Raw genomic sequence first — 27229 nt, forward strand, 5'->3', positions numbered from 1 at the left:
GCTAGAGTTTCAGAATTAAGTGATGATCTATGAGAAGACCCCAAAATAAAACTGGACCAGTTGAAGCTACGTCCATATGTGAGGGTGTGGATGTTTCCATATGATCCTTGTATTGATTGTCACGAGCATGGATTAAATAGATTCCAGGGTAAAAAGGCATGGTGTGTCTTGACTGTGTGTATGTGTTCTTTTTTGGGGAGGTTTTAGACGTTCATTCAACCAACTTCTATATCAGCCCGGAAAGAGAGGAGTTCTGGCTGGGTATAATTCCCTTTGATTCCGGTCCTTTCTTTCACACCGAGTCCTCTGTTGCGGTAGGGTGCAGCCTGAGACTCGATTGGTGATACGAAGCGCAGGGCACTGTTGAGAGTCCCGATTTAGATAGCAGAGTAGCTAACCCTCCCACGAAAGAATCTACACCCACCTGCGGGAGCTCATATGTCAGGGACAGGGTATTCCCCCGTCCAATCATACATTGCCGCACACCTTGTGCGATGCCTTGAAATTGTTATCATGAGCCCTTAACTGGTCCAGCCGGAGGGTGAGACGGATCCTTTTTCCTTTGAACCATGCCTTGAATTCCTTCATTACCAGAAGCAACAGAATCCCGGCCTTAACAACCTCAAGATTCTTGATCCATTGCAACGCAGAGTGGGCCGTAATTTCTCTTGGAAATCTGAACTAGAGACAATCGTCACTGTTTCCAATCGAATAGAGATGTGGTGGTCAAAATGTAACTACCTGCTTTATCTCTTATGGCGAAGAATGATCTCCTGCATAGACAAGCATTTATACTACTATACATACAGTGTCACTCTTCAAGTTCCAAGGGGAAGCAAACACCCAAGTTCTCTCCAGATCCTATATCGAAAGGTCTAAAACATTGCACTGGTCCGGGTGAAGAGATACAACCGCCGATTGCTGTTGCAGAAACTTAACATCCTGGATCTTTTTACTGCATCTCTCGCACGGTGGTCAAGGGGAAATGTTTTTGGGTGTTGATGGGAAGATTCAAGTTTTACCTCCATCGAAATTCGAAGACGGAAGTGGGCAGAGCCTTTTGCTTGAATCTGAAGCGTCTTTTGTACAATTAGTTTCTCCGTACATACGTTATCTTCTTTCTCTCCCCCCATTGAATATTCATTGGTTGCACTGCTGCTCCACGCTCTGGAGATAGTCGTTCAGGGCCTGCCATAAAATTGTTTATCCTTCATGAGTAGCTCCATTCTACCGCATGCGCATCCTCCCGCTTCGGGTTTGTGGATCGCTGGCGCCTAGTGAAGTGTTGTCTCTTCGTTCAATTTTAAGTTTTATCTTGAAAGCAATAAGAGTCTGCCCTTCTGAAATGGCAAATTGATCATCCCCCACCATTGGAGAGTACGTGAAATATGGATGGAATAGTGGCTTAAAGTTGTCCGATCACCGCACTTCACCGACAGCAGCGCACTTTGTGCTCGGAAGCCTCAGGCTCCGCCTTGCTGGCTAGTTAATCTGTGGTTTGATATACCAAAATTGGCAAAGAGATTCTTCCTTTTTGACAAAAGTGGGTTCTTCCCACGCCAGAGACCACCGAGCAGCCGAATCCTTACCATCAAAACCTCGCAAAGGCCAAGCTTCGATCATTTCTCCCAGGAACAAGAAAAACGCTACCTCCAGCGACAGAGGGGAGATCTCCAAACAACTCCTCCGCACAGCATCAAGCGTTCGCAAGATTCCTCATTCCTCATCAGCCATGCAATGCAGCCTGGGTCGTGATTCGGATACCCCAGAAACTCATGCCGGGGGCTTGCTTCGAGTTGCCCAATAGGGTATCCCATCTCAAGCGAAGATCAGAACCTCTGGGTCCTTCAACTTTGTAGGGCTAAGTTTTGCCTTTCAGATTTTAAACGCCAGAGGAATAATTAAAATTTTCGAACTTTTGCGCTGGGGTTTCCCCGAAGATAATGGGATACTAAACTACCTCTCTTTTTGGGGTCTGACGAAAACACAGTCGTGACCCGTATCTGTCAGTTATCTACGGTTCTGCTGCAATGGCATTTTGTCAGAAACGAATGAATTTGGCTTTTGCGCTGGAATCCAGAGTGAAGTGATCTTCACGCTTGGATATCTCGGCGGGTGGAACGTGGGCTACCTGGTACTACCCCCTATTCGCCCAGCTGAGACCATGCCATCCTTGTTCCTGGCAACACAACTACGACTATTCTTTTATAGTGATAGGGCGAGCTGCACTATGCATCATGGATGCTTCACCTGCGACGTGTGAACTAGGGGAAGAATCCGCTGCAATCGCGGAAGTGTACCCCGAACAAGACTTCCTTCCCACACGCTTTGCTGTTTGTTTGCTTGGCCTGAAAGGAAAAAACGTTGTCATTTGGCATTACTGCCAGTGGATAGTTAATACTACGTGAAATTTCTGGAGCTAAAGAAGATTAAATCCAATGACCATTTTCTTAGCCAGGCTATTTTACGTGTTTTCTTTTTTTGTTTCCCGCCCCTTTTCCTAGTGGCCTGGCAAAAGAACCATGCCCTCTCATTTGCTGCTGACAGCGATGCGCAACGCATAGCGCTTGAGCTGATGTTCCGGCATCAAGTCATCTTCATAATGGCATTGAGGCGGGGGTTCCACGGGGCGACTGGGGTTGGCTTCTCTCCCATCAGAAGAAACGTTCTGGGGTCGACGATCATTTGTTTTCATTCTTCTCTTCTTTTTCCAAGTTAATTTTCCCCTCCAAGGGATGTGTTCTTCTTGGATCTTTCTCATCGTTGCAGTCTCATTGGAAGCGTCTGTCCTCGAAGAATCTCGATTTGAACGACTGTGTCTGTTCCCGCCTGGAGCTTGATGTAACGTCGCGGTCATCGAATTTGCGTTAGAGCCAACACAACAGCGCAGCGATTTTTTTTTCTCAGCCGACTGTCAATATGATGATGATGAGGGGGATGATGGGGGTGCGACCCTCTCTAATTTTGGCGTTGAGCCTTTTCGCTCTGCTGGAAAAAAACTTTTCAAACGCTGAAGATGCCCCGATGTGGTTCAACGGATACTATGTATTTCACAAAGACGGATCAACGTCAAGTTCGTACAACTTTGAATAAATCCGGCCATCAAACTGTTCTTGGATATGCCCATTTTCTTTTTTACTAACTGGGACCATTCTGGTCCATCTCCATAGCCGAATCGATAACATGCGGCAACACTGATAGCGCGTGGATAACATCGGGAACCTATGCCGGCTGTTGCAAAATTTCTCAAACAACACCATGTGCAATGGCTACAAACTGTCTAGATGGAACCGTTCAACTTCAATACGGTCGCACGTATACCTGGTATGACCATCGCCTTCCGCCCAGATGAGAAGGAGAAGAGGAAGAGAAAAGATAGAGGAGGAAACCCCTGTCTCCAGGTGTGGATGAGGCAGCATATCAATATATCTGACAAATGAAAATAGCCAACGAGGCGCCTCCTGCCAAACAATGACCGTATACGAAACCTCACCCTTCGGCTCGCCGTCTGCAACAAACATCTTCTGTTGGCAGGATTGGAAAGCGTATACTGTCTACCGCACTCTCCCGGTGGAGGTCACGGCCACGACAACGAGTAAGTTCATACTCACGGTCCCGTCTCAATTTCTTCATCAGACATCAACTCTCCGAATCCCCATTACCCAGCACCAACATCTCCTCAGAGTAAACAAGCTCAAAACATTAAAACACATCTACTTACATGTGCCATCTTCAAGAATTGCCATCAATCACTCCACCACCCCAGCGTTCACCTCTGTCAACAGCAGCATCTTCTTCTTCTCCAACCCTGCCATCCCAAAAAGAACAAGAAAATCCACAGTCATCAAACAAACCCTCCTCGGGCGTAATAGCAGGCGGTACAATCGGCGGCGTCGCGGGTATCACCATCGTAGGCTTTGGCCTCTTCTTCTTCCGCCGCAACCAGAAAAGGAGCAAAATCGCAATGGGGATTGGGCGGGGGTCGGAACTGGACAGCTCGCAGATGCTATCCGAGCTGGGTGACGGGCCAAGCGGAGCTGGGGCTGTAGTTACAGCGAAAGGGTACTATGCACCTGCTGTTGCTCCCCAAAACGAGCGCGACATTGCTCCGTATCTGAAAGCGAATCTATCGCGTGATAGACTTACGGCTGCACATGAAATGCCCGCGAACCATGGTTGAGAAGGGGTTGTTGGCCTTTATTTTAGCAATGTGCATGCGCATTATATCCTCTGGTATAGAGGGGGCTGTTTGGGCATTGTCTATATCTTTGGATATTTTGGATGGTGGATTGGGGTATGCATGAGTCACTGATCTTGCTATCCAGGTATCGATTTGTTGATAATATGTTATTATATTACTCTCTTTTCAGCTTCTTTCATGCACCAAAATATATCTTTCTTTCTCAAGACTTTATTCCTCTTCCTTTTTGTCCTCTGTTCCTTCTCATGAATATCTGTTTAATTTTCCTGGCGATCTGTACATATGTTGTCCGTCCCTTTCATCTAGTCCATTTACCCCTTTTTCCTGTGTGTTCATATGCCAATGGAAAGCCCAGCGATTTCTATTGCAGGAATGTGGCCTGGGAAATAAAATAGCAACGTTTACATATGGCAATCATCTCAGTCAAAAACCTTCTTGTGAGCATTTGATGGGCATTTCTTCCCTTCATCAAAACTAGTATCTGACAAGATATTCGAAGAGAACTCCAATTTTCTAGTTTGGAAACTACAAAGAGCCGCCAAAACATTCCTTGCATGAATCAACTGGGCGGCCAAAAGATATTAAAAAAGCCCATTTAATCTACACCATAGTTTCATTTTGAAGAATCCTGTAAGGGGATAGATATATATCAAACAAGACCCATTATGAAATCTTACTTCCAAAACTCAACATACAATATACACGGAAGATATTTATAGCTTCCAGCAACGGGGTAGAACCTGATATCCATTTCTGCAAAACAAGCCCAACCAGTCACATACAATCTCTAAAAAAATCTTGAGAAAATTTCATGCAGTAGCCGCTGTCCGGACCAAAATGAACTTGTTAAATCCAGGGTTGTGAAACCTCAAAACGACCAGAAGCTGATCGAGAATTTCCATCGCCTTCTGTCCTGACCCATTAATGCCGTTTGGCTGCGCCTCCTCGGGCCTTCAGGACAGTAAAACCATCCCGCGCCACCGCCCGATTGAAGGGCTCCGTATTTGCGCGCTCTTGATTGACCCTTGCGCTCTCCACATTTTCCATTCACAAGTTCTCTCGCTCTGCCTGCAGGTGACGGGTAGCCCGTAGCAAAATGACAATGGTTGAAGCAAAGAGGGGGCCTCCAAGTCTGGGCTCTAGCATTTTCGGTTCACCAATCCCTCGCATGGGTTTGTATAACTACCTTACTGACAGGTTCAAAGCATGTGCGTTCACACCTTAATGATGACAGTGGTTGAGCCTAGACCAAAGCTAATGCTCCGGTTCCCAGTCAAAGTCAACCATAGCTTTTTTGCCTTGTCTATGAATAAACCACTGCGTCCAGAATAGAGGTGGACCTTGAGGAAGCTATTTCCAATGCAGCAATGTCAAAGAAATACAAAACGTTGTTGAAGAAGTATGAATAAGCAGTCGTTTTGTTACAGAGAAAGACAGATCAAGCATAGCAAAGTCTTTATTCGGTTTACTACAAATAGCAATGTCTAAATAAAGACATCTGATTAGTATTTTGTCAGAGACAATAAATGCCAAAATCTGTAATACAAGCATTATAGAATGACTTTTGACAAAATGATCTCTCTCTCTTTTTCTCAGTGTAATCAAGACTTTTTTTCTTGAATTTTTTTTTTTTTTTTTAATTTTCTTGTTAACATTCTTTGAGATAATATTTAAGATATCATAAACAGTATAATATTATACTCACTATTCTCTCTCATAGCCTTCAGCTCTGATAATTGTATTATTTAAACATAGGACTGAGAGCTTGATGAAACTGAAATACAAAACCAACGCCATATAAGAGCAAGAACTGAATGATGACTATGACAGCCTAAAAGATGATATCATTTTGATATCCTGCAGCTTTAATCTCATCATTAAACTACGAAATCTAGCAGATAAGTATATAAAAACATTTTAAACTTTGTTAGACTATAATCACAGCGTCAGTACTATTTATTTCCTTTGCAAGGCTGCTGAGACATTATCTGGAAACTTCCTCATTAGTGCAAGCAGAGATAAGGCTCTAAAGATATGGGATATCGCCACTGAGCATTGCATGAAGGCACTGCAAGGCCAGATATGCTGGGTATGAGATGTTTTACCCTTCGTTGATAGAAGATTCCTTCTCTTGACTGGGGAAGACATAACTGCTTAGTTATGAGATATCTCTAGATATATCCATTCCAGGTGATAAGTTGATAATGTTTGGCCATGACCACTTCAATGGATCTTGTGCACTCACTCCAACCTGCCTTAGATCAGTATCTTTGTAACCCCTTGAAGAAGCCTCCCTATGTAAGTAGCACAGCAGAGTTCATGGTGACTGAGTCATGAGATCAGACTATCAAACTCCGTGATAATCGCGGGACTTGCCTCCTGACACTAGAAGGCCATGACAACTGGGTGCGAACGCTGGCTTTTTCATCATCCCAGTGGGCAAATATCTCCTTCCAGTATTGGATGACAAAACACTGGCTATGCTGCTAGGACCTGAGTCAAGAGCGGAAGTGCATCAAGATGCTCAGCGACGTGCATGATGGCTTTGTCAACTGTCTGAGGCGAGCCCCGGGAACTGTCAAGGATGTACCTGCAGTTTACAGCGGCGCTTCGGGGAGGAAGAATGATGAAGGCAATGGGACGCTCGGAGCGCAACGGGATAAGAGAGGAACCATTCAGGTGCAAATGCGCAGCATTCGTCGCCACGGCAGGGGTGGATTCAAAGCTGAGGATTTTCCGCGAACTGAGGTCGCAGGGGATGATCCCGAACCGACAGATGCATACTGCTGCTCGTCGTTCATTTTCAGGAGCTGTCAGCTTGTCCTGTTTCAGGAGAAGTAGATCTATGTGAATAGAACACCCTTGCAACCAGCGAACAACGCCTTCCAATGCCCAGGATTTGTCACAAGGGATCGCTAGATATTCCTTCCCAGCGCCAAGCAATGAACTTTGCAGACGTGAAGCATGTTAGTTAGTTACCACTTCCATTCTCTCGCTCTGTGTGTTCTCAAGGATAATTGAAATCGTCTATTATTACGTCTGAGATGCGCTAAAGCAGCAGCAAACAAGAACGCAATAGTCAATACAACAACCTCTTCTATAAAAGAGCTATGTATATACAATGAAGTTCTCTGCAGTCTCATCTGCTCTTTTATTAAGAGGATGGTTGCTCCAGCTCGTCTGATCTTCATATAGAATGAATGTCACAAGTAATATGTCAGAAAAATATTGTATGAAATATACAACTACTACAGTGTTTTATACATCATACCACCGCAGAGTATTCGACTGATCATTATTTTTTGATAGAATGAAATGTGTGACATTGTCTGCAGTGTGAACTAGTTTCTCAGCTCTGGCATCCTGCTGTCAGTCAAGGACTTGAGACACAGCTGAAACGGTTGACTCAGGGAGTAGGGTTTCCTCCGCGTTCTCCTCAACCCCCCAAAGAAAAAGGAAAGAAAGAAAAGATCTGTCCTCCTGGTTAGGCTTTAGTAGATCTCGATACTCAGTGGGTCTGATCTTAGCAGTCCAGCGCAGAGTCGCAGTCGGGCAAGATGGTTCAACCTGGGCAGCTCCACCGGACAGAAAGGTTTATCAGTGTCATTCTGCAGCAAGTTTTCCTCGCCCAGTTGATGCTAAATGCCAGAACGCATACAAAGTATGCAATAGAGTATGGTCTCTTCGCCCCACATTAGTTTCTTCCCGGCATGGTTCCACTGAGCTTTCTAAGCCGTTAACATCATGAATCGTTGATCGGGCACATTCGTAACGTAGCCGGATTGCTCAGTTCCAGCCCCATTGTTTGGGGGGGGGGGGGGGGGTGGGTTCAAAATGGGCCTCATGGATGGAGATTTGGGCCCATTTGCCCCGGCACCGATCCAAGACTGGCATTGGCTATGAGAATATATCATAAGGACCGGAGTTGTGACTGCGGAAAAGGTACTGTGCTATTATGGTACGTCTTAGCAGTAACGCAGGGCATTTGCGTCAGACATGGAGGTGAAAAGCGTTCAAGAAAGACGCACCCAAGAAAGCAGCTGCCATAGATATGGTTAGTTTGACCATTGTGAGTCTTTTTCCGACCTATTCTTTCGGAAATGATAAATCAAAGCCTTCCAGCCACTCGCAATCTGGCGATGAGACAAAATTCAAGATGAAAAGCCGACCACAACCACTCACTCATCATCAAACCATCTTCCGAGCCGGTCAACATGTAGTCAGTAACTTCCACCAGAATGATACCATCCGTGATCCAACTCCGTCCCAGATCAAGCCCCCAAGCAAGCCAACAAGGCACCATGTCACCTCTCCGCAAGCCTTTTTGCATAATACCTCAGCCAAAAAAAAAACACGCCATCAATGCACCCTGGCAGCGGGCCCATCGGGCCATCTCTTATCCATCTCTGAACCCCTCATCTAGTCATGCTCGACTCCCCACTAGCCCTGAAAACCTGAGACTGCCGCCAAGTTCCAACTGAGGCCGAAGTCAAAACGTACCCCAGGCTCCATTTTTCCGAAACTAGCGCCTCTAAGCCTCAGGATTCTGAAACAGCGCGCCGCATCGGTAGGGGGGCTTTATCCAATACCCAGGCAACACACACCATTCGTATGTCCGGTGCACACGGAGAACCTTTTTTCTTTTTTCTTTTTCTTTTTTTTCTTTTTTTTTTTCTTTTTTCTTTTTTCTTTGAGGAATGTTACAAACTTTTTGACGGGGATGAGTTGTTTTCCCCTCCACTCAAGAAAGCCCACAGGTTTGCTGATAGCTACTCTAACAACTGACTACTCCATGGCTAGATCGCGGCTTCGCGAGGGGCCAACCGCGGAAGTTGGAATGGGGATTAAGACCGGATTTGTAAAAAGTATTTAGTGGTTGAGAAAAGTTTAGACGATGTGTTAACGGATGACGTTCCTCGACGGATTCTTTTAGTTACTTTTTGCTCTTTCGTGGTGGATTGTGGGTGGAACCGCTTGGCCCCGCCCTGGCGCCAGTTTGAGAATGGTTTTGAAAGTGCGGTGAGATGGGAATTGGGGGGTCTGGAGGGAGCTGCCATTATTTTTTACCCCTCCCCCTTTCTTTAACTATCCCATGTCTATTTCGTAATAGATTTTATTCACCACCCCCCCCAACCCCCCCCCCAACCCCTTTTATCTCGGATTGTGCGAGGTTTGACTTGGGAGAAAGGGATGTAGACGAGCAAACAAGGAAGACAGACAGCAAATAAGATTTTCTTTCTATAAAAGGAACCGTTGCTAACTGGCTGACAAACATTCGCCAAAACCGGCGACTGGCTGGATACAAAGTATTGCTTGCGTTAATTGGTGAATTGATTGGGTGGTTGGGGTTGCAACTGGCGATTTTATTTTGATGTGCAAGTTTTTGTTTTTCCTTTTTCCCTTTTTCCTTCTTGAGTAGCCTGCCGTTCTGTCAGGTTGATTGTTGTGCTTGGTTGCAGTCCAGCCATTGGCGCTTGTTCCAAGATTGCTTCGTTATCTAGCCGAGTCCAATGGTGAGTGGTTTTCCGGGGTAGCTTAGGTATCCATATTGGGCTGTGTCCGTTCTGTGCGTGGAATGTGTCAGGTTCAGAGGGATTGGTCTTCGTCCTTTGCGTTGTATGGATGAAATGGGCATCCTAAGGCTGTAGTCAGATTTTGAAGTGGACATGTAGATACGGGAAGTATCCATGGATGTTGGATGTTGTTGAGATTAGGTTGTTGGACTTTCAAAGAAACAGGGATAGATAATATATAAGATTTTTAGAAAGATACTTTAGATTTCTTTTTCTTCTCCATAGTTAGACTCTATCTCTCTTTTCCTTGATTTCATATTTTCTTTTTCTTTTTCTTTTTCTTTTTCTTTTTTTTTTGTTGTTAGAAAAAAGCTTTTTATGAAAACCTTAAGGATCGCATTGACTGTGCTTGGAGGAGGGCAATGTGTGGATGCGTATAGAAAACTTGCCCCGGTGTTGGGTGAGAAATAGAAACTGCATCTTGATTGTCAACAACCCATTTCTTAATTCCAAAGTATGTATTCCATCGAATGCCCTGTTCAACCTCCGGCTAATTTTCTTTTTTGCTCTCTATTCATTTCTTCTTTCATAATCGCCCCTTGATAAGCTTCCAACTTGGCTGCTTAAGTTCTTATCACCCAGCGCCTCCAACACACTATCTCTTCATCGTGCTTATTGTTACCAGGATATCCGATAGTAATACGTCATGGATCTTTTACTACTACGGGGGCACACTGGGCGATAAGATTGATCGTTTTTCGTAACTTTCCGCAAGGAAGATCCTTATCTTGAGGATGTCTGTAGAAGTGGTTAAGGTGGGTTGAGCAGCGTGGAAGCAAGCAGACTGGGAGCTTGGAAGGGTTGAAGTAAGTTTCAGTAAACAAGGCGCTCGTTTCATTCTTTTGCTTTCTTTGAAGCGATAGAGAAATTTGGAATGGTGATAATGGAAGATGTATGGAAATGAATAATGGCTGGAGAGTGGTAACTTGGAAGAAGCCATCGGCAACTTCCCCAGACTCCCCCTGATGTATGTCCCAAAGTCATCACTATCACTATCACCACCACCACCGCCGCCGCCGCCGCCGCCATCTTCATCATCATGTCTTCATCATATCATCATGGAACTGGGCAGTTGCTAAATGCAGGAAAGCTAAGTAGGGTTGAGAGGTATTAGTAGAAGCCGTATTATGGTGTAGGAAGTCACGGCTAATCTTACTTATTCCCTCCTCTCTCCCCACTCTCACTGCGAGTTTTGAATGGATGAAACGCCATACTAAGGTCAAGGATAGGCGACCAGACGGACGTCGAGGTCGGGTATAGATGGAGCCGCAGTTGCAAATCAAGAGGTGGCGATGAGTTTAGTAGAGAATTAGCCAGAGACGGGAGAGGAGGCGCATAGACGGCATCTGCCTTCCTTCTGCAGGGACAGTGCTGTAGCTGATACGATGTCAAATGTCAGTGAAGATGTTGGACGTAAGGTCTGTCTGTCTGTATGGTGTTGTGCAGTCGCATTGTCGGCATGAAAACATCTTCAGTTTGCCACAAACGAGGAGAATATCAGAATCATCATTTTTATTTTTATTTTTATTCCCTTCCCCCCCTCTTCTCTTTTTGTTAGATTCACCATTCTATAACGCTGTCATGGTGGGTATGTGAGTAGTGAACAAAGGCAGACCTTGGACTGGCATAAATTTCAATTTTATATCCATATATCCATTTATGATAGAATATGTGCTCGCTGTCTGCGATGTCTTCAAGAACACGGGAAATCGGATGGGCTTCCCAATGGTTTGCTCATAATTGGACATTCAAGCGAGTTTGGCCACCAAATCCGAAACATAACTAATTAGGTTTTAATCCAATATAGCAATCTACACCTAACAATCAACTAAATTACAATATGGTTCGAACAGCTTCCTTTTGTGCCATCTATAACAACAATCTCTGCACTTGATAAAGCCCTGAAACTGTAAATTTTTTTAAAAAAAAAAATTAAAAAAATAAATTATTTAATGAACTTTGTAAATAAAACAATAAAATTTTTTAAATTTTTAATTTTTTCCTTTGTTATAACTACTATATTATGATAAATTATTAAAATTTTAAAGATTAAAAGTATAATTTATTAAATAATTTAATTATTTAACTACATAAAGGTATATTAATAATTATAAATTTATTTTAAATATTTAAATCACAATAGTATTGATATATAAAATAAAATTTAATAATATTATAAATATATCGTATTTATTTAATTTTTAACTATTTTATAAAGTTATTATTCTTTCTTTTAATTTTTAATATTTTATTATTATTAATATTTATTAAATTTTATAAAATAAAAATCTATTATTTGATATTAATAATAATTTTTAATAATTTTTAATTTTTATATTTATTTTCAATAAATAAATGCTTTTAAAATAAATTTTCTATTTAAATAATTATTTTTAAAACTCTTATTTAATATTTAATTATTATTATTTAAAAATAATAGTATTTAAGCTTTATATAATATATTATTAATTTTAAAACGTAGTTTTTATTATTTCAAAGAAAAGTAAAAACTAAATGATTAACTAACTACTATAAAGAAGATTAGCCATATTCTCAATAAATGCTAACAGCAGAAATAGCTCTTTTCTCTTCAGATTTAAAATTCATTCATACAGTTGCATGAATTGAAAAGATTTTCTTGCTTTTCAAGAGTAGCAATTGCAACTTCAACAAGCTTTCCCAACCTCCCCTTCCCCTCCTCCTCCTCCTCCCCCTCTTCCCCCTCCTCTCTCTGTCTTTATAGAATTTCATGATTCTTCAGTTGCAGATTCAAGGCATTATCGCGGCTGAGAGGAATAATTGGACACATTTGATTTTTTGGTGGCCAACATGGCCTAGGCATTAGTTGTCATCAACCAGCGCCATAGCAATTTTTTTACCAAGGTTCACAACATGATGGTAAACTCCAGGAACCGGAACCGTCGACCGGAGTTTGGGAGGTGCGCGGTTACCGTAGTTTTCTATTATTCTTGATTTCTGCGGCATTCTCCACTGCCACAGTTGTTGCAGCAGCAGCAGCAAGATAGGTGTTGAAAAGAGAAAGACACCAGAGAGCAACAGACAGAAAGAAACTATCCCGAACCCCTGGCTAAGAGTCTTGGGAGGTGTTGTAGCGCCGCCGGCTGGAGTAGTGCACCAGAATAGTAGTTCATGCAGCCATGCCATACAATACCACACCGTTCTAATTTATCGATCTTTCTCTCTCTCTCTCTCTCTCTCTCTCTCTCTCTCTCCTCCTTCTTGTCTGCTGCTCTCCTCTGCAAATAATAATGCAGCGTCCAAGTTTTCTGGGCCCGCCCACTCCGACTGGCTCCTCTGAACCCACCGGACTAGAGTGGAGCCGGTTAACGCCAAATACCAGGCAAGGCTGATGCTAATAATAATCCTCTCACCACCCAATCCACTCCCACCCTGTGGAGCCCTCTTTGAGACCGGTAGAAGCCCGTTGAAGCCTCTCTCGAAGTTTCTTTCAGCGTTCAAATCTGCTCTTCCTTGCTGCTCCCCTTCTCTCTAGAACTTCCATCCCGCTTGCGCTCTTCTACTTCGATACCCGGTCCTCCCAGCCTTATTCGCTGGCCCAACGCCCACCCAGTCCCGCAGGTTCAATCTCTCTTGTCCAACCCCCAACCCCCCCAAACCCCCAACCCCCGTCTCTCACGCTCACTCTCGCTGTGTGTCTGGTGTGTCTCTCTCTGTCCATGTTTCCTGTTCTCACGCTGCCTCCGCTCTTCCTCTCTTCCTCTCCATTTTTCCCTCTCTCCCGTCCCCGGTCGCGGTTTTCTCCCAACCACATCGTCGTTCTTCCTCCTCCTTTCCATCCCTTCTCTCGCCATCTCTCTACTTTCCTCCACCTTTTTCGCCCTTCCCATTAGCTAATATTTCCTCTATTTTCTTTTTCTCCGTAACAGGATTATTTTTGTCGTCGTTTTTTCAGTTCCACGCATATATATACACTTGCACATATATACACACCCACACACCCACACACAAGAACACACACCCTCTTTCTCTCACACACACACACACACACACATACACACGCACACCCCACACATCCGCACACACATATACACACTCCCCCCCCGCCCATTCACTCACAAGCCGGTCACGTCGAGCTTCTATCCGGAAAAGAGAAATATATTCAACAGAGACCAAATACAACATTTCATTAATCGGGCAGGGCCCCCTTAACACCAATCAATATATGCCTCCACATCAGCTGCTTCCTTGCTTCTCGCTTCTCCGTTCTCGACAGGATTCGCATCACCAGGCTTCGAGATCCCATTGAGGCTGGTCCCTCGAACTTCCATCCGCCATCTTTTCAGACATCTTCACGATCGTTTCCCCTTCCCGCTTCGTTTTCTTATTTTTATTAAAATTATTACTATTTTGTTCATTTTCTGTTTCTTCACTTCGCGTGGCTGGTGCCGATTGCAACGTCGTTCTTGTTTTGCTGGATTTTCTTTGGCGACTTCCAACACGGTTGGTTTTTCCCTCCGCTATTGTGAACTGCCCTTCTTCTCTCATACATACATGCATACGTATATCTAGGTGTATGGAGAAAGAGGCCTATCTGTTTAGTGTTGTCGTCTTCGAGAAAACACCTGGCGTGACTAACCCCTTCGTCGCAGAGAGAAATAGCTCAAGAGCCCCCGGCCTTATCACGATGTATTCTCAGCATGGTGCTTCCATGGCACCACCGCAGAAACCAGAAACCTTCATGCTCTCCAATGAGGCACAGCAAAGCCTCCCACAGGATGCACAGGTTGCCCTGCAACAAGTTGATAATTGTGAGTTCAATTCCGCCGCCCGAGTCCATTCCCACCAAAAAGGTAACACGTCTTTTGCTGACGCCTGACGACAAACAGTAAAATACTTTCTTATATCTGCACCAGTTGACTGGAGTCCAGATCAACTCATCAGACGATTTTTGCTGCCCACAGGCGACTATGTTTCCTGTGTTTTATGGTATGTTCAAGGACTGGTTGTAGAGTGGAGTGATGCAGAAGACCACGTCTAATGACACCGTAGGAATAACCTCTTTCACATTTCCGGAACGGATATCGTCCGCTGCTTATCTTTCCGATTCCAAGCCTTTGGCCGACCAGTGAAAAACACAAAAAAGTTCGAGGAGGGAATCTTCTCTGATCTTCGCAATCTCAAATCTGGCACTGATGCCTCCCTCGAAGAACCCAAAAGCGCTTTTCTAGACTTTTTATACAAGAACAACTGCATCAGAACACAGAAGAAACAAAAGGTCTTCTACTGGTACAGCGTGCCCCATGACAGACTCTTCCTCGATGCCCTGGAACGGGATTTGAAACGGGAAAAGATGGGTCAGGAGGCAACCACTGTCGCTGTTAATGAGCCAGCCTTGTCGTTTGAATTTGACTCGTCGCAGAGTCTCTTTGAGCAACTTACGAAGGCGCAACAGGCGAATTCTTCATCTTTCTCTGCTCATGCTAACACAGCGGCGGCTTACGCGACGCACTCTACGTCGCCCATGGGTGGTGGTCGAGCTACTGATTCCATGCCACCACCCCAGATCCCGCAACCAGCCATGTCCGTTGGGCCGGAGGACAACGGCAGCAACAACCAGCAGGGCATGTACCATAATTCCGTCTCCATGTCCAACACCCAGATCATGAACAATAACGCCGCCATGATCAAACCTGAACAAGAACTACAATTTACCTATGACCGTAACGGCCTACCCATCTCCCGCATTCACACTCGGCACACCTCCATGCCAACTTTCATGGAGTACTCGCCAGCACCCTCCTTCGTCTCATCACACTACGACGATTACCCAGGGGCAGCAGGTGCACGAGGCATCTCCTTCGAACCAATTACACCACCCCAACACCCGCTCCACAACCTGGGCCCCGGTCTCGGTGCGGAGTCTGCGTACATCGCCAACGAAGACACGGGGTTGTACACTGCCATCCCGGATTTGGGAAGTAACCACTCTACCTCCTTCACATCGGCGATGATGATGCAACTTCCCCCGTCGAACTTTACTGTGACTGGTGCTGGGCCTGGTGCCGGTGCGGGCGGTCACTTCTCAACCGCGACCAGAATGTTCCCATCCGCGAATGTCTATAGTGTCATTGAGGGTTCTCCTACTTATAAGCAGCGGAGACGTAGATCGTCGATACCGCCCGCTATCAGCAATGCGATCGCAACGGCTGTTACGGGGAATGGTCAGACCCAATCCCACTCGCATGGTCAGGCACATTCGTACACGCATGCGCACGCTGTATCCCGACCTAGCGACCTGCGCCGTTCAATGTCCAGCTCCGTCGCGCCCGTGCCTGTCCTGGAGTCCGAGGAGTCGTCCTCTAGTCACGACTCGAACTCTCATTCACCTCCTGGTCTGACGAATAGCTACATTTCCTCATCTACTGTGAATACGAAGGATTTACTACATGAGCTGTCGCGTACGGGTACGCCATTGCCTAGTCTTGAGGAGAATGTGCAGGATGATGAGGCTGGGTTGGTCGGGGTGATGGGTGCTCACCACCATAGCGACGGCCACAGTCAACATGGCCCGCAGGGGCAGAACGAGGGGGATAACGCTGTTGGTGTTGGAAGGCAGTGTGATCGTCCTGGTCCTGTGCGCCGGGCGAGGAGCGCGACGATGATGGAGCTGGGTCCGTATCCGCAGAAGTCACATTCGTGTCCTATTCCGTCGTGTGGGAGGTTGTTTAAGCGGTTGGAGCATTTGAAGAGGTATGGTTTTTCTCTCCCTTTTTTCTGGCATAGTAAAATAACTCGATGTGGGTTATATTTGGGTGTTGGTTGGTATCAATCAGCGTTGTAACCAACCATAACCAGCCACCAACTGCCCAAGCTGAAAGGAAGTTGCTAACTGAGTGGTTTAACATAGACATGTGAGAACACATACACAGGAACGCCCGTATCCGTGTCCGTATTGCAATAGGGCCTTTTCGCGATCGGATAATCTTGCGCAGTATGTTTTTATCTTCCCTCTTTCACCCCCTTTTCAACAGCTTTTTTTTTCTCTTCGTCTTGTCAAAACATCCACACACACACACACGTGCGGACATAGAAACAAGCCACCATCAAAGCCTTCTGACTAACCCTCATAACCCTATTCACAGGCACCGCCGCATCCACGAAAGCCAGCAACAGGGAGGTGGCCAGTCATCGCTCCTAGCCAACTTCTCCGATGAGGACCACGAGAATGAAAATGAAAACGAACAGGAGCAGGATGATTTCAGCTCCCCGTCCTCGGTGGATCTAAATGGCAACAGCAACAATAACAATAACCATAGTCAGAACCAAAGCCAGAATCCGAACAGCCATAATAACACCAGCAACCCCAACACCAGCAACGGGAGCGGGAGCGGGAACGGCAATGGCAACGGCAACGGCAACGGCAACTACATGGTCAACTTGTCCAATGTAACCTCCATGCCCATGTCCATGCCTTCTATGTCCATGAGCATCCCGATGCCGTCGATGGTGAATCCGCAGGTTATTACGCCGCAGCTGTTGCAGCAGCATATTTAGATATTTGCTGAAGGTTCCTTTTCCTCTTTTTGGGTTTTCTTGTTTCGTGATTTGGTTTCCTTTGCAAACTCACCCGGGACAGCGGCATGGAACGAGTGATGGTGGTATTACCGGATGGGTGGTCTGGTAGATATATATATGTTATATGGCAGTGGAGGGTTTTGATTTTGAAGGGATTGAGATTTATGGTTTTTTCTCTACCTTTTCCCTCCATTTATACATCTATCCTCTGTTTGGATTTAGTGGGTCTGGTTATCTTTTTTTTGGTTATCTTATTTTTGTCAAATCTGTCTTGTCTTGTCTGTCCGTCCTCGTCGCTTTCCTCACCTATCCTCCCCTGTCATTGTCATTGCCATTGTCATTTTCATATCTGGCCATCCAGTGGATCCTCTCCCTTTCCTATGGGGGCGCATATCTTTTCTCTGTGTATGTGTACAAGATCTCTTTTTCTCCCTCTCTTATCACTTATCTGTTTCTGTCTCTCTCTCCTGCTCTTACATCTTTGTTCTCTCTATTCTTTTCCTGCTTGATTGCAAAAAGTAAATGCAAATACACTCCCTCATGTTGAATCTCGTGTTATCCTTTATCTTTTTGGACTGGCATTCTTTTCCCTTGCTGGTTCTCTTCACATATTTTCCCCTTTTTTACAATTTTCTTTTTCTTTTGGTTTGGGCTGCGATCTATCTATCATGCTATGTTTACGCTATGCTATGCAACGCTATATACAACTATTCCATTTTAAGTTTCCTTGATAGGTTCTTTTTTGAGAAGGGGTTTTGGGTTTTCCGTTCTTGAATTTCCCTTTTACGTATCTCTTATTTTTGAATACCCTTCCACTTATCACCCTTTTTGCTAAGAGATATATATAAACAAACCCCGTATAATTAATGGGACACGAATCATAAGCTTTATTTACCTATTGGAAACTTTATTTTGTCAAGGCAGGAGCTACGTCATGTGACTCTACTGTCCCAGATTTCAACCTGCTCATTCGCCTCCCCACTGCTTAGCCTTGGTCACAGCAGTCCGGGTTTTCCTTGTTCCGGGCCCTATATATGATGCCCGGTCGCATCGTCTTCAATACCGTACAAGGATACATAGCTGCCTCTCTCACACAACAGGTTATTTACTCCTCTACTCAGAAAGTGAAACGCCATAAGCAAATGTGATTCCGATGACGAGATAAATTATTTGTTCCAATAGCATTACGCCAGTTTTACAACCTGGTCATTCATCAGCTTCTGTTCCCTGCATATGCCCAGTTAAGCCATTCTATTTCTGTTCCTCTGAACGCTCATTACAGTGTTTTTGACGCATTACATCCTCGTTGAGTGGTTGGCGTTTTTAATCCTTGACTTATCCTCTCATTCTCAACGAAGAAGATAGAATAATAGCTTTCCGATTTTGTTTCGTGGAAAGAACAGGGCGATTTGGACTGGGTAGTTTATTGTGCTGGTTGAATGTCGATATTCCTTATTTCTACCCCGATACCGGGCGCTTTGTTGATCATATATTGAGGAATCGGGTTTCATTTCTATTCTTTCTTATCACGGAGGGTTTTTTTTTTTGTTGAAGTCCTGTTCTCCTCTCTCTATTCCCTCTCGTTCATACGTTACCTATCCATCGGAATACCCGGCTACGATACCGGGTTTCAGATAGAACGCGATAGCGACACGTGGTGGGAGGAAAACTTATTTCGGTTTGCATTGAGGGTCGCTGCAGAACTACATTTGTACTTTGCTCATATACAGCACACGGATAAACGCGTTTAGTGTTAGGAGAGAGGTGCAGGAGATATACATGATACCCCACCCGCGATAAATTCCCACGAAAGAAAGAAAGAAAAAAAAAAAAAAGGAAGACTGAGCCCCTGTGTTTGATCTCCCTTCATATGAACTCGTCATTGCCGGACAGAAGGGAGGATCGTTTCCCGCTGCTTGGCACTGATGAACAATCATCGCAGGGACCAGCCACAACACTCAGGGGTAATGATGAGGAAGAGCTTGCGAAGGAGTCCAGCAAGGATGGGGAGCGAAAGAGCAGTTTGTATCTCTTTCTGCTGACGTTGAGTATTGGCGGGTATGTATCCTGATCTGCGGTTGAAATGTTTCTTGACCATGAACGAAAAGTTATATGTTTCATATGGTTGGGAATTCAATTGAATTGCTAATCTTATTCCAAATGTGATTCGGTACGGTACAGGCTACAAATGGTTTGGTCTGTTGAGCTGTCAAATGGATCTGTATGTTCCTTGGGATATTATTCATTCTCTGTCCCGTCCTCCTTTTTCGTTCTTTAAAAACACAACTAACTTATGTCATACATAGCCTTACTTGCTTTCACTCGGGATGGATAAATCCCTCCTTGCCTTTGTGTGGATTGCCGGGCCATTAACTGGAACGCTTGTCCAGCCCTATGTTGGCATCTGCAGCGACAACTGCCGGATACCATGGGGGAAGAGGAAACCATTTATGATCGGAGGCGGAATTGCCACGATAATATCCCTTCTTGCACTTGCATGGGCCCGCGAGATCGTCGGCGGGGTTTTGGGCATTTTTGGTGTTCCCTTCCGCTCCACGGGCGTTAAGGTTACATCTATCGTCCTGGCGACCATTTTGATGTATTGCCTTGACTTTGCTATTAATACTGGTGAGCCTTGCTATATTTTTTTTATAACATTTTTCTGCCAAAATGTGGCTTCCTGTGTTGAGTCCTATATTTACTTTGTTGGATGGTTTTAGTTCAAGCGACAATCCGAGCTTTTATAGTTGATAATGCACCTGCGCATCAACAAGAATCAGCAAATGCATGGGCAAGCAGGCTCACTGGCATTGGAAATATCGTGGGCTATATATTGGGCTATCTCAACCTTCCCAAAATACTCCCATTTTTTGGAAAGACACAATTCCAAGTCCTGTGCATGATTGCTTCTCTGTCACTGGGCATCACACTGTTGATCAGCTGTCTATACATTACAGAGCGGGATCCCCAACTCGAAGGGCCTCCATCCTCGGATAATCCGGGAGTTGTTGCTTTTTTTAAGCAAGTCTTTAAATCCATCCGCAGCCTTCCCCCGCAGATACGCAAGGTATGCGAAGTCCAGCTCTTTGCGTGGATCGGGTGGTTCCCGTTTCTCTTCTACTGCACGACGTATATCGGACAGCTATATGTTAATCCGATATTTGAGAAACACCCACATTTACCTCCCGAAGAGATCGATGAGGCGTGGGAAGCAGCGACTCGTGTGGGTACCTTCGCATTACTTGTCTACGCGATAGTCTCATTCGTCGCCAGCATGATCCTACCCCTCCTCGTCGTGCCAACATACCGACAATCATCTCAAACACCAAAAGCCGTAGCCCCCGACACCTCACTACACCCATACCTTAGCCGCAGAGAATCAACATCAGCCGTATCCATCACCGCATCATCCGTAGCCGTCCTCCTAGCACCGACCAATGAAACCGTCGAACCGGCTGTTACGAGCCCAGAGGCAGAGGCGCCAACGCCATTCTCCCATCTGCAGATACCAGGATTCACCCTCCACCGCGCCTGGCTCATGTCTCACATCATGTTTAGCGCGTGCATGTTCAGCACGTTTTTCATCCGCACTCCGCAGGGTGGGACGTTCGTTGTGGCTCTTGTTGGCGTATCGTGGGCGCTGACGCTGTGGGCGCCCTTTGCGCTCATTTCGGCGGAGGTGGCGAATAGTGATGCTAAGAAGCGGAGGCGGAGATATCGGCTGCATCAAGCTAGATTGGAGGCTGCTGGGGGATCGCTTCCTCCGGCCCCGGCTGGGGGGCGGGAACAGGATGGCGTTGCCTCTAATCAGGAAAATAGTCGTGATGGACATGAGGAGAGGGAGGTGCAACAGGATGGGGGTGCTTCCATTCCTTCTCGTTGCATCCCAGCTTCATCTGCTTCAACATCCGCACCGTTCCGCGGTAACCATGTCAAACCCAGCTCCGAAGGTGAGAATGAAGACGACGGCAGCAATATTGACGAAGCAGCAGAAGATCAAGATGAAGACAGAAGTGAAGATGAAGAAGGAGACTATGACGAAAACGACACCTCCGACCAAGCGGGAATCATCCTCGGAATCCACAATGTGGCCATATCATGTCCGCAGATTCTCTCCACGCTGGTGAGCAGCGTCATCTTCAATGCGCTGCAGAAGCCTCGCGGGGAGCCCTGGGATGATTCTGTTGGCTGGGTCTTGAGGTTTGGCGGTCTTGCGGCGATTGGTGCCGCGTGGGTTGCTAGGGGGCTTGGGGAGGGGAGTGATGGGAAGGCGGGGTCAAGATCTAGGTTGAGGAGAATGAGGGATGTTGTGTAAAATGGGAGGGGCAGGTGGGAGAGCAACTGCTGTGCATTGGTTGGCTGCTTTGTTTGCTTCTCGGTGGGGTTTGAGGAGGTGTCTTTGTATTTGTTGTGATTTTTGCTGTGATTTTTTCCCCCCCACCATTGCTTATTTTCAGGGTGGCCATACTGTCTAACTTTTAGACAGGCATTTTTTATCTGGGGATTACCCTATAGCATACTTTGTTAACAGCGACTTACTGTGCTGATTTCAATCTTCTCTAAATTAGCTCAGCTGCTCTCACACGTTGTATTTTACTTGTTCATGCTTGCAGATATAATTAGTAGCAGCGTTTTCAACACTTAGTCGCCGGGGACAGTAACTAAACCATTAGTTATAAATGAAGAAGCCAGAAGAACTGTAGATCAGGCGTAGATCCGCCCTCTAAAACTCCATATCCTCTCCTGAGACTCCTCATATCCCTTCCCCTCCCCCGTCCTCCACCTGCTCCAGCCCATGAGCTGCTTATCTATCGACAATCAACGCCGTTTCGAACTTGAAACTTTGGGGGTGGATATTCGCCCTTTAAGGCAGCACCAACCCTCCGCTGAATGGGGAAAGGCGCCATCTACCATCGCCATCTACCATCGCCATCTCGTCCACTCCACCACAACTTAATTACAGCTCCATAATTCTGTTCACTTCATCATCGCAAGCATCCACAGCCCCAGCAGTTCATTTGTTTACTTCCGAGCTGTCTCTCCCTCCAGAGATAGGGATGCGCATACAGCCATAGGACAAGGGCGAACCTCTTTCCAACGGCGCCCAACCTTGTTAACTGACAAGGGCAGATATAAGACGAGCGACTCAACCCACCACAACCAACCAACCACCGTCATCGTCATCGCCGTCATTCGCTGTCACAAGGTTGAATGCCTCTCTCTCTTTCTCTTAACTCTACCCGGCCAACTAACTACTCCTGCAGCAGTTGTTACCATTACTGTTACTGTTACAACTACCACTACCTCTCCTGCTGCGCATCGTCACCGTCACAGTTGACCTTTCCTATTAATTTATTATGAATGCTGTCTGCTACACCCCAGGACCGACTTGCGCCCAGAGCTCGTCTTCATCACCATTACGTCCTATCCGAGTCGACTGCTAGCCGGAGTAGCGATAGCTGCGGAAGCTGAGAGGGTATAAGGGTATAGGTGGAGGAAGAAGGAAGTGCGGAACGGGATTCGCATAGGATAGGATAGGATACGATACAATACAATACAATTGGGCTGCTGTTGAGATCATTGTCACCTGTTACCATGATGGCGGAGTTTGTAGAAGAGGTTTTGGGTGCTGTTTTATGTGTGTTTCTCTCTCTCTTTTTTTTTTCTTTTTTGGTGGGGGGGAGGAGGCTGGTTAGCTCACTACTTAGATTTGTTCTCTCTAACTCGTGTGTGTTTACAGGCAAGAGGGTCGAGGATGATGTTGATCCCGATGGTTCGTCATATCTGTTTCTATACCCTTTCTCCCAGTGGGCCCCGCTGCCCCTCTTTCTTGATGTTGCTGTTATCTATTGCTGTCCACCTTTCCGCCAGTTTCATGTGCACTCGCGCAGAGTGGTTGGGGGGATGGAGCAAGTTGGCTTTGGAGAGGTTGACTAGCAGGTTTTCTAACCTGGTTGTTTCTTCGATGATACAGAAAGCCCTGAAGCCGGTGAGAAAGAGCTGTTTACATCATGGGCCCTTTTCATCTTGATTATGCTCTTGATCACGGCGCTCTTTACAAGTTACACATTGAAGCAGAAAAAAGTTCAAGCGGTGCATGAGACCGTTATATCGATTTTTGCGGGTGAGTTCGGATCTCTGCCTTTCTGTCCGATGACAGTGGTCTTGTTCTTGAATCACTAGTAAGCTGACTGACTGTTGCTTCTGCAATGCAGGAATGACCGTTGGTTTGATTATTCGATTGACTCCGGGGAGTCTAATACAATCTTCTGTGACTTTCAATTATCAGTTTTTCTTCAACCTGCTTCTTCCGCCTATTATTTTGGCTTCGGGGTATGAATTACACCAGGTATGGTTGGCAGGCATGTGTATAATGAAATGGAGTTTTGGAACCATCTGTTAATTATAGAGAACAGGCCAATTTCTTCAGAAATATAGGAACGATTCTCACCTTCGCTTTTGCGGGTACTTTTATTTCAGCACTGGTTCTGGGCCTTATTTTATACCTGTGGTGTTTGATTCCCCTAGAAGGCTTATCGATATCGCTTGTCGAGGCATTTGCGGTCGGAGCTACCCTTTCTGCAACAGACCCCGTCACCATCCTTGCCATCTTCAACGTGTACAAGGTCGAACCGAAGCTTTACACAGTGATCTTTGGGGAGTCGATCTTAAACGATGCTATCGCTATTGTCCTTTTCGAAACGGCCCAGAGATATAAGCCAGGGAGCGCAGCTGGATCGCTAACGCTGCTAAGCTTGTTCGAGGCTGTTGGTGTATTCTTGCTTGTGTTTTTCGGAAGCCTGGTGATTGGGGTAGCTGTGGGCATATTTACTGCGCTGGGCTTGAAGTACACCCATGTGCGGCGGGAACCAAAGATTGAGAGCTGCCTTATCGTCTTGATTGCATATGCTAGTTACTTTTTTTCGAATGGAGTTCATTTGTCCGGTAAGCTTTTATTTCTCACCCTTAAAAACATAAGTTTTTGCTGATTGCAAACAATGCAACAGGAATTGTGTCGCTGCTGTTCTGCGGTATCACATTGAAACACTACGCATATTACAACATGTCGCGACGGACACAGCTTACGACGAAATATATCTTTCAGGTGCTGGCACAACTTTCAGAGAATTTCATATTTATCTATCTTGGCCTGGACTTGTTCACAGAGCCAAATTTGCAGTTCAAACCGCTATTCATAATGATAGCAGTTGTTGGGATTTGTGTTGCAAGATACATGTCTGTTTTCCCCCTTTCAAAGGCCATCAACTGGTTTATTAGATATAGAGCCAAGCGTCGTGGGAAGGAGGTTGCCGATGAGCTCCCCTTTGCCTATCAGGGTATGCTCTTTTGGGCAGGTCTTCGTGGAGCAGTTGGTGTTGCACTTGCGGCCGGCCTTGAAGGCACCAACGCACCAGCGCTGCGGGCAACAGTTCTCGTTGTCGTCGTCCTGACAGTCATCATATTCGGTGGGACGACAGCACGCATGCTTGAGATCCTGGAGATCCGCACTGGTGTCATCGAAGAGATCGATTCTGATGACGAATTTGACATCGAAATCACCAATGGAGGAACATACTATAAACGTGGCGGAACTGGATTGGGACATATGCCGCGACGCGCCTACCCCGTACCGCTCGACACCATCAACCTAGATCGCGAGAACATGGCAGAGGGCTTCTCGAGCGGAAACAACGGTCGCGGTACCCCTGGCACCCCGCAGTCGTCCCACACATCATCCGTTGCCGCTAGGAAAAACTCAGGATATAACCAAGGGCGTAAGGATCGGTCCCATGATCTTGCATCTGCACAAAACCTGCTTGGAAAACACAACACTAGTAACGGCGGAAGTGTCAGTGGTAGCAGTGCTGACGATGGAGATACAGGCGGATCAGCATCTTTGAGCAGAAATCCCTCCTCCGCCCAGCGGCCTACAACGCGCACCCGCACCGGCGGCACGCATGATAACGACGCGGATATCGACGACTTCGATCTGGATCTTGATACGTTCTCGGACGATGATCTCCCGCCCGCTGCCCCGTCACATCTCAGGGCACAATCGGCTGGCTTGTATCCAGCAGCAACGCAGGCCCCCACGTCTGCGCAACAACGTCTTTCCCCTGTAAGTGCTACTCCCGGTACCACTGGAGGGTCTTCTGGAAGAGATGGAATTGCGTCGTCGGGCGTCGTGGCTGAGGCGTCACAGGGTACGGGTTCTTCATCTTCAAAACTGGGTGCAACGGCTGTGATTCGAGATCTGTTGTCCGGTGCTGGAAATGGGGATCATGCGGCATGGTTTAAGCAGCTGGATGAGGATTATATTAAGCCGAAGTTGTTGCTGGATCAGGGGCCGGGCCATCATAATCATCACAAGGGTCCTGGAGCGGTATAGATTTTATTATGTAATTTCCCTTGAGTTTGCTTGCCTTGGTACTGTGCAACTATCTACGGTACACCGACATATCATGTTATGTATATCCCCCCTTTTGTGCCCTTTCTCTGTGAGATTTTCTGTTTATTTGTTTGCGCAGTTTGGTGGTTGTAAGTAACTGTTCTTGTATTAACTTTTATCTTTGCCCCTTTCAATGTTATTTGGTTTGTCCAACAAGCTCCGGATTTTCTCATTCGCCTGGAAGCCTAAGGCCATCGATGCCCTGGTGGATGGATGGATGGATGGATGGAAGCGTGCAGCCATATCGGCCTTTGCACCTCACCTCTATGCCTAAGGCTTCCCCACCCTCTTCTCTTACGTATGAACTCAACTACACATACCTGTATATCCTTTTTCTTCTTCTCTTCTTCTTTGTCCCTATGTGTTTTAGACTGGTCATTTTTACTTCCTTTCTACCAGCGCCAGGCAGCTGCTGGTCATGGGTTTGATGAAGAACACAGAACAAGTACATGGCAGCGTGGCAACAAATTGCATATCCCACCCCGTCCTCTGCTTTTCCTGTTATCTGCATAGTGTCAGAGAATTTGATTTGGAAGCGAAGTAATTTCAGCCTCAGTTCTTCAGTGCTATTTCAGTTCTTCAGTGCTGCTATTTCAAAGTAACTCGATCTCATCTGAAACTCATACGCTGTAGGAGGAGGAGAATTGGCGCTTCCTTTATATTTGATTTGAGCTGAGGGATCACAGCTTTGTCAGCCATCGACCGCCCCCCAATGCTTTTTCTGTCATCCTTTGCTCCGTTGCCGCGTTCGAACCGACTCCCCATTTTTTTTTTTTTTTTCTATGTTTCTTATTTTTCTGATTCCCAACCCTACTTCTCTTAAGAACAAATTATAAATATTTAAATCGTGCACGCAACTATCAGACATTTGAAAATATCAGAGAGGAGGCCTTTGTGCCACCAGCCCTCCGGTTTGTATTTCCACAAACCCAAAGGTTTCATACATTTCCATAAAAGTCATGATGACTCCGTCGAGGATTGCTCCGTCTACTCTGGCATCTTGAGGACGTAGCGGCCTGCGACCTTCCCCTGATCTGTTTATCGAGAAGAGACATGTTAGCAATTATTTTAATGGTGGTTATTTCGTGTTTTAATTTTTAACAGGTATCTAATTTTATTATTCTGAAGATCCCGGGACCGGAACGATATAGAAATGAAAAGGGAAAAAAAAAAAAAAAAAAACTTACCCATCAGCGAAAAAACATTCCCCAGCTCCTGCAATGCACTGTCTTAATATGGCACCTGGATCAAGCCTCTGCAGAAGAAGTCAACCGCCTCCTTCGCGTCCAGCCGGTTACCCACGTAACTGCCCTTGATATTGATCATCCGCACCACCGTGTCGAATACGGGTGCTTGTAGCTTGGCATTTGCCGCAAGCGATGCGACGATGTGCCTTCTTGACCTCCACGTAGCTGTCGCTGCTGGACGGAAGTTCAGCAGTAGCATGAG

At 45.9% G+C, this 27229-nt stretch overlaps 8 protein-coding genes across 8 annotated transcripts in view; 6 read left to right on the top strand and 2 right to left on the bottom strand.

Moving 5' to 3' along the window:
* Positions 1–985: 985 nt before the first annotated feature.
* PADG_11404 (uncharacterized protein) lies at positions 986–1859 on the top strand (the record flags this gene model as incomplete). The annotated part of the gene is made up of 2 exons (XM_010759651.1): positions 986–1084; positions 1545–1859. The coding sequence occupies 2 exons, from the start codon at positions 986–988 to the stop codon at positions 1857–1859; spliced, it is 414 nt and encodes a 137-aa protein (XP_010757953.1).
* Positions 1860–2919: 1060 nt separating this feature from the next.
* On the top strand, positions 2920–4180 carry PADG_02265 (uncharacterized protein; the record flags this gene model as incomplete). The annotated part of the gene is made up of 4 exons (XM_010758984.1): positions 2920–3073; positions 3171–3324; positions 3447–3595; positions 3738–4180. The coding sequence occupies 4 exons, from the start codon at positions 2920–2922 to the stop codon at positions 4178–4180; spliced, it is 900 nt and encodes a 299-aa protein (XP_010757286.1).
* Positions 4181–6415: 2235 nt separating this feature from the next.
* On the top strand, positions 6416–7042 carry PADG_02266 (nuclear distribution protein PAC1; the record flags this gene model as incomplete). Its single annotated transcript, XM_010758985.1, has 3 exons — positions 6416–6499; positions 6545–6607; positions 6692–7042. 3 exons carry the CDS (start codon positions 6416–6418, stop codon positions 7040–7042), a joined length of 498 nt encoding a protein of 165 aa, XP_010757287.1.
* A 3393-nt stretch (positions 7043–10435) lies between these two features.
* PADG_02267 (uncharacterized protein) lies at positions 10436–10986 on the bottom strand (the record flags this gene model as incomplete). Its single annotated transcript, XM_010758986.1, has 2 exons — positions 10436–10817; positions 10931–10986. 2 exons carry the CDS (start codon positions 10984–10986, stop codon positions 10436–10438), a joined length of 438 nt encoding a protein of 145 aa, XP_010757288.1.
* A 3454-nt stretch (positions 10987–14440) lies between these two features.
* Positions 14441–17310, top strand: PADG_02268 (uncharacterized protein; the record flags this gene model as incomplete). The annotated part of the gene is made up of 5 exons (XM_010758987.1): positions 14441–14564; positions 14643–14742; positions 14806–16506; positions 16664–16747; positions 16899–17310. The coding sequence occupies 5 exons, from the start codon at positions 14441–14443 to the stop codon at positions 17308–17310; spliced, it is 2421 nt and encodes an 806-aa protein (XP_010757289.1).
* Positions 17311–19201: 1891 nt separating this feature from the next.
* PADG_02269 (uncharacterized protein) lies at positions 19202–21646 on the top strand (the record flags this gene model as incomplete). The annotated part of the gene is made up of 4 exons (XM_010758988.1): positions 19202–19389; positions 19513–19552; positions 19638–19959; positions 20052–21646. 4 exons carry the CDS (start codon positions 19202–19204, stop codon positions 21644–21646), a joined length of 2145 nt encoding a protein of 714 aa, XP_010757290.1.
* A 1283-nt stretch (positions 21647–22929) lies between these two features.
* Positions 22930–25720, top strand: PADG_02270 (sodium/hydrogen exchanger 3; the record flags this gene model as incomplete). Its single annotated transcript, XM_010758989.1, has 6 exons — positions 22930–22969; positions 23072–23104; positions 23306–23455; positions 23547–23680; positions 23748–24276; positions 24339–25720. The coding sequence occupies 6 exons, from the start codon at positions 22930–22932 to the stop codon at positions 25718–25720; spliced, it is 2268 nt and encodes a 755-aa protein (XP_010757291.1).
* A 998-nt stretch (positions 25721–26718) lies between these two features.
* PADG_11405 (alcohol dehydrogenase 1) overlaps positions 26719–27229 on the bottom strand; it is a gene marked incomplete at both ends in the record, with an annotated part of 1559 nt that continues 1048 nt past the window's right edge. Inside the window, one exon of the mRNA XM_010759652.1 lies at positions 26719–26814. Within this exon, the coding sequence (XP_010757954.1) occupies positions 26719–26814 (96 nt within the window). The remainder of the gene's footprint in view (positions 26815–27229) is intronic.

This window comes from Paracoccidioides brasiliensis (genome assembly GCF_000150735.1).
Source record: "Paracoccidioides brasiliensis Pb18 unplaced genomic scaffold supercont2.2, whole genome shotgun sequence".
Lineage (NCBI taxonomy): Eukaryota > Fungi > Ascomycota > Eurotiomycetes > Onygenales > Ajellomycetaceae > Paracoccidioides > Paracoccidioides brasiliensis.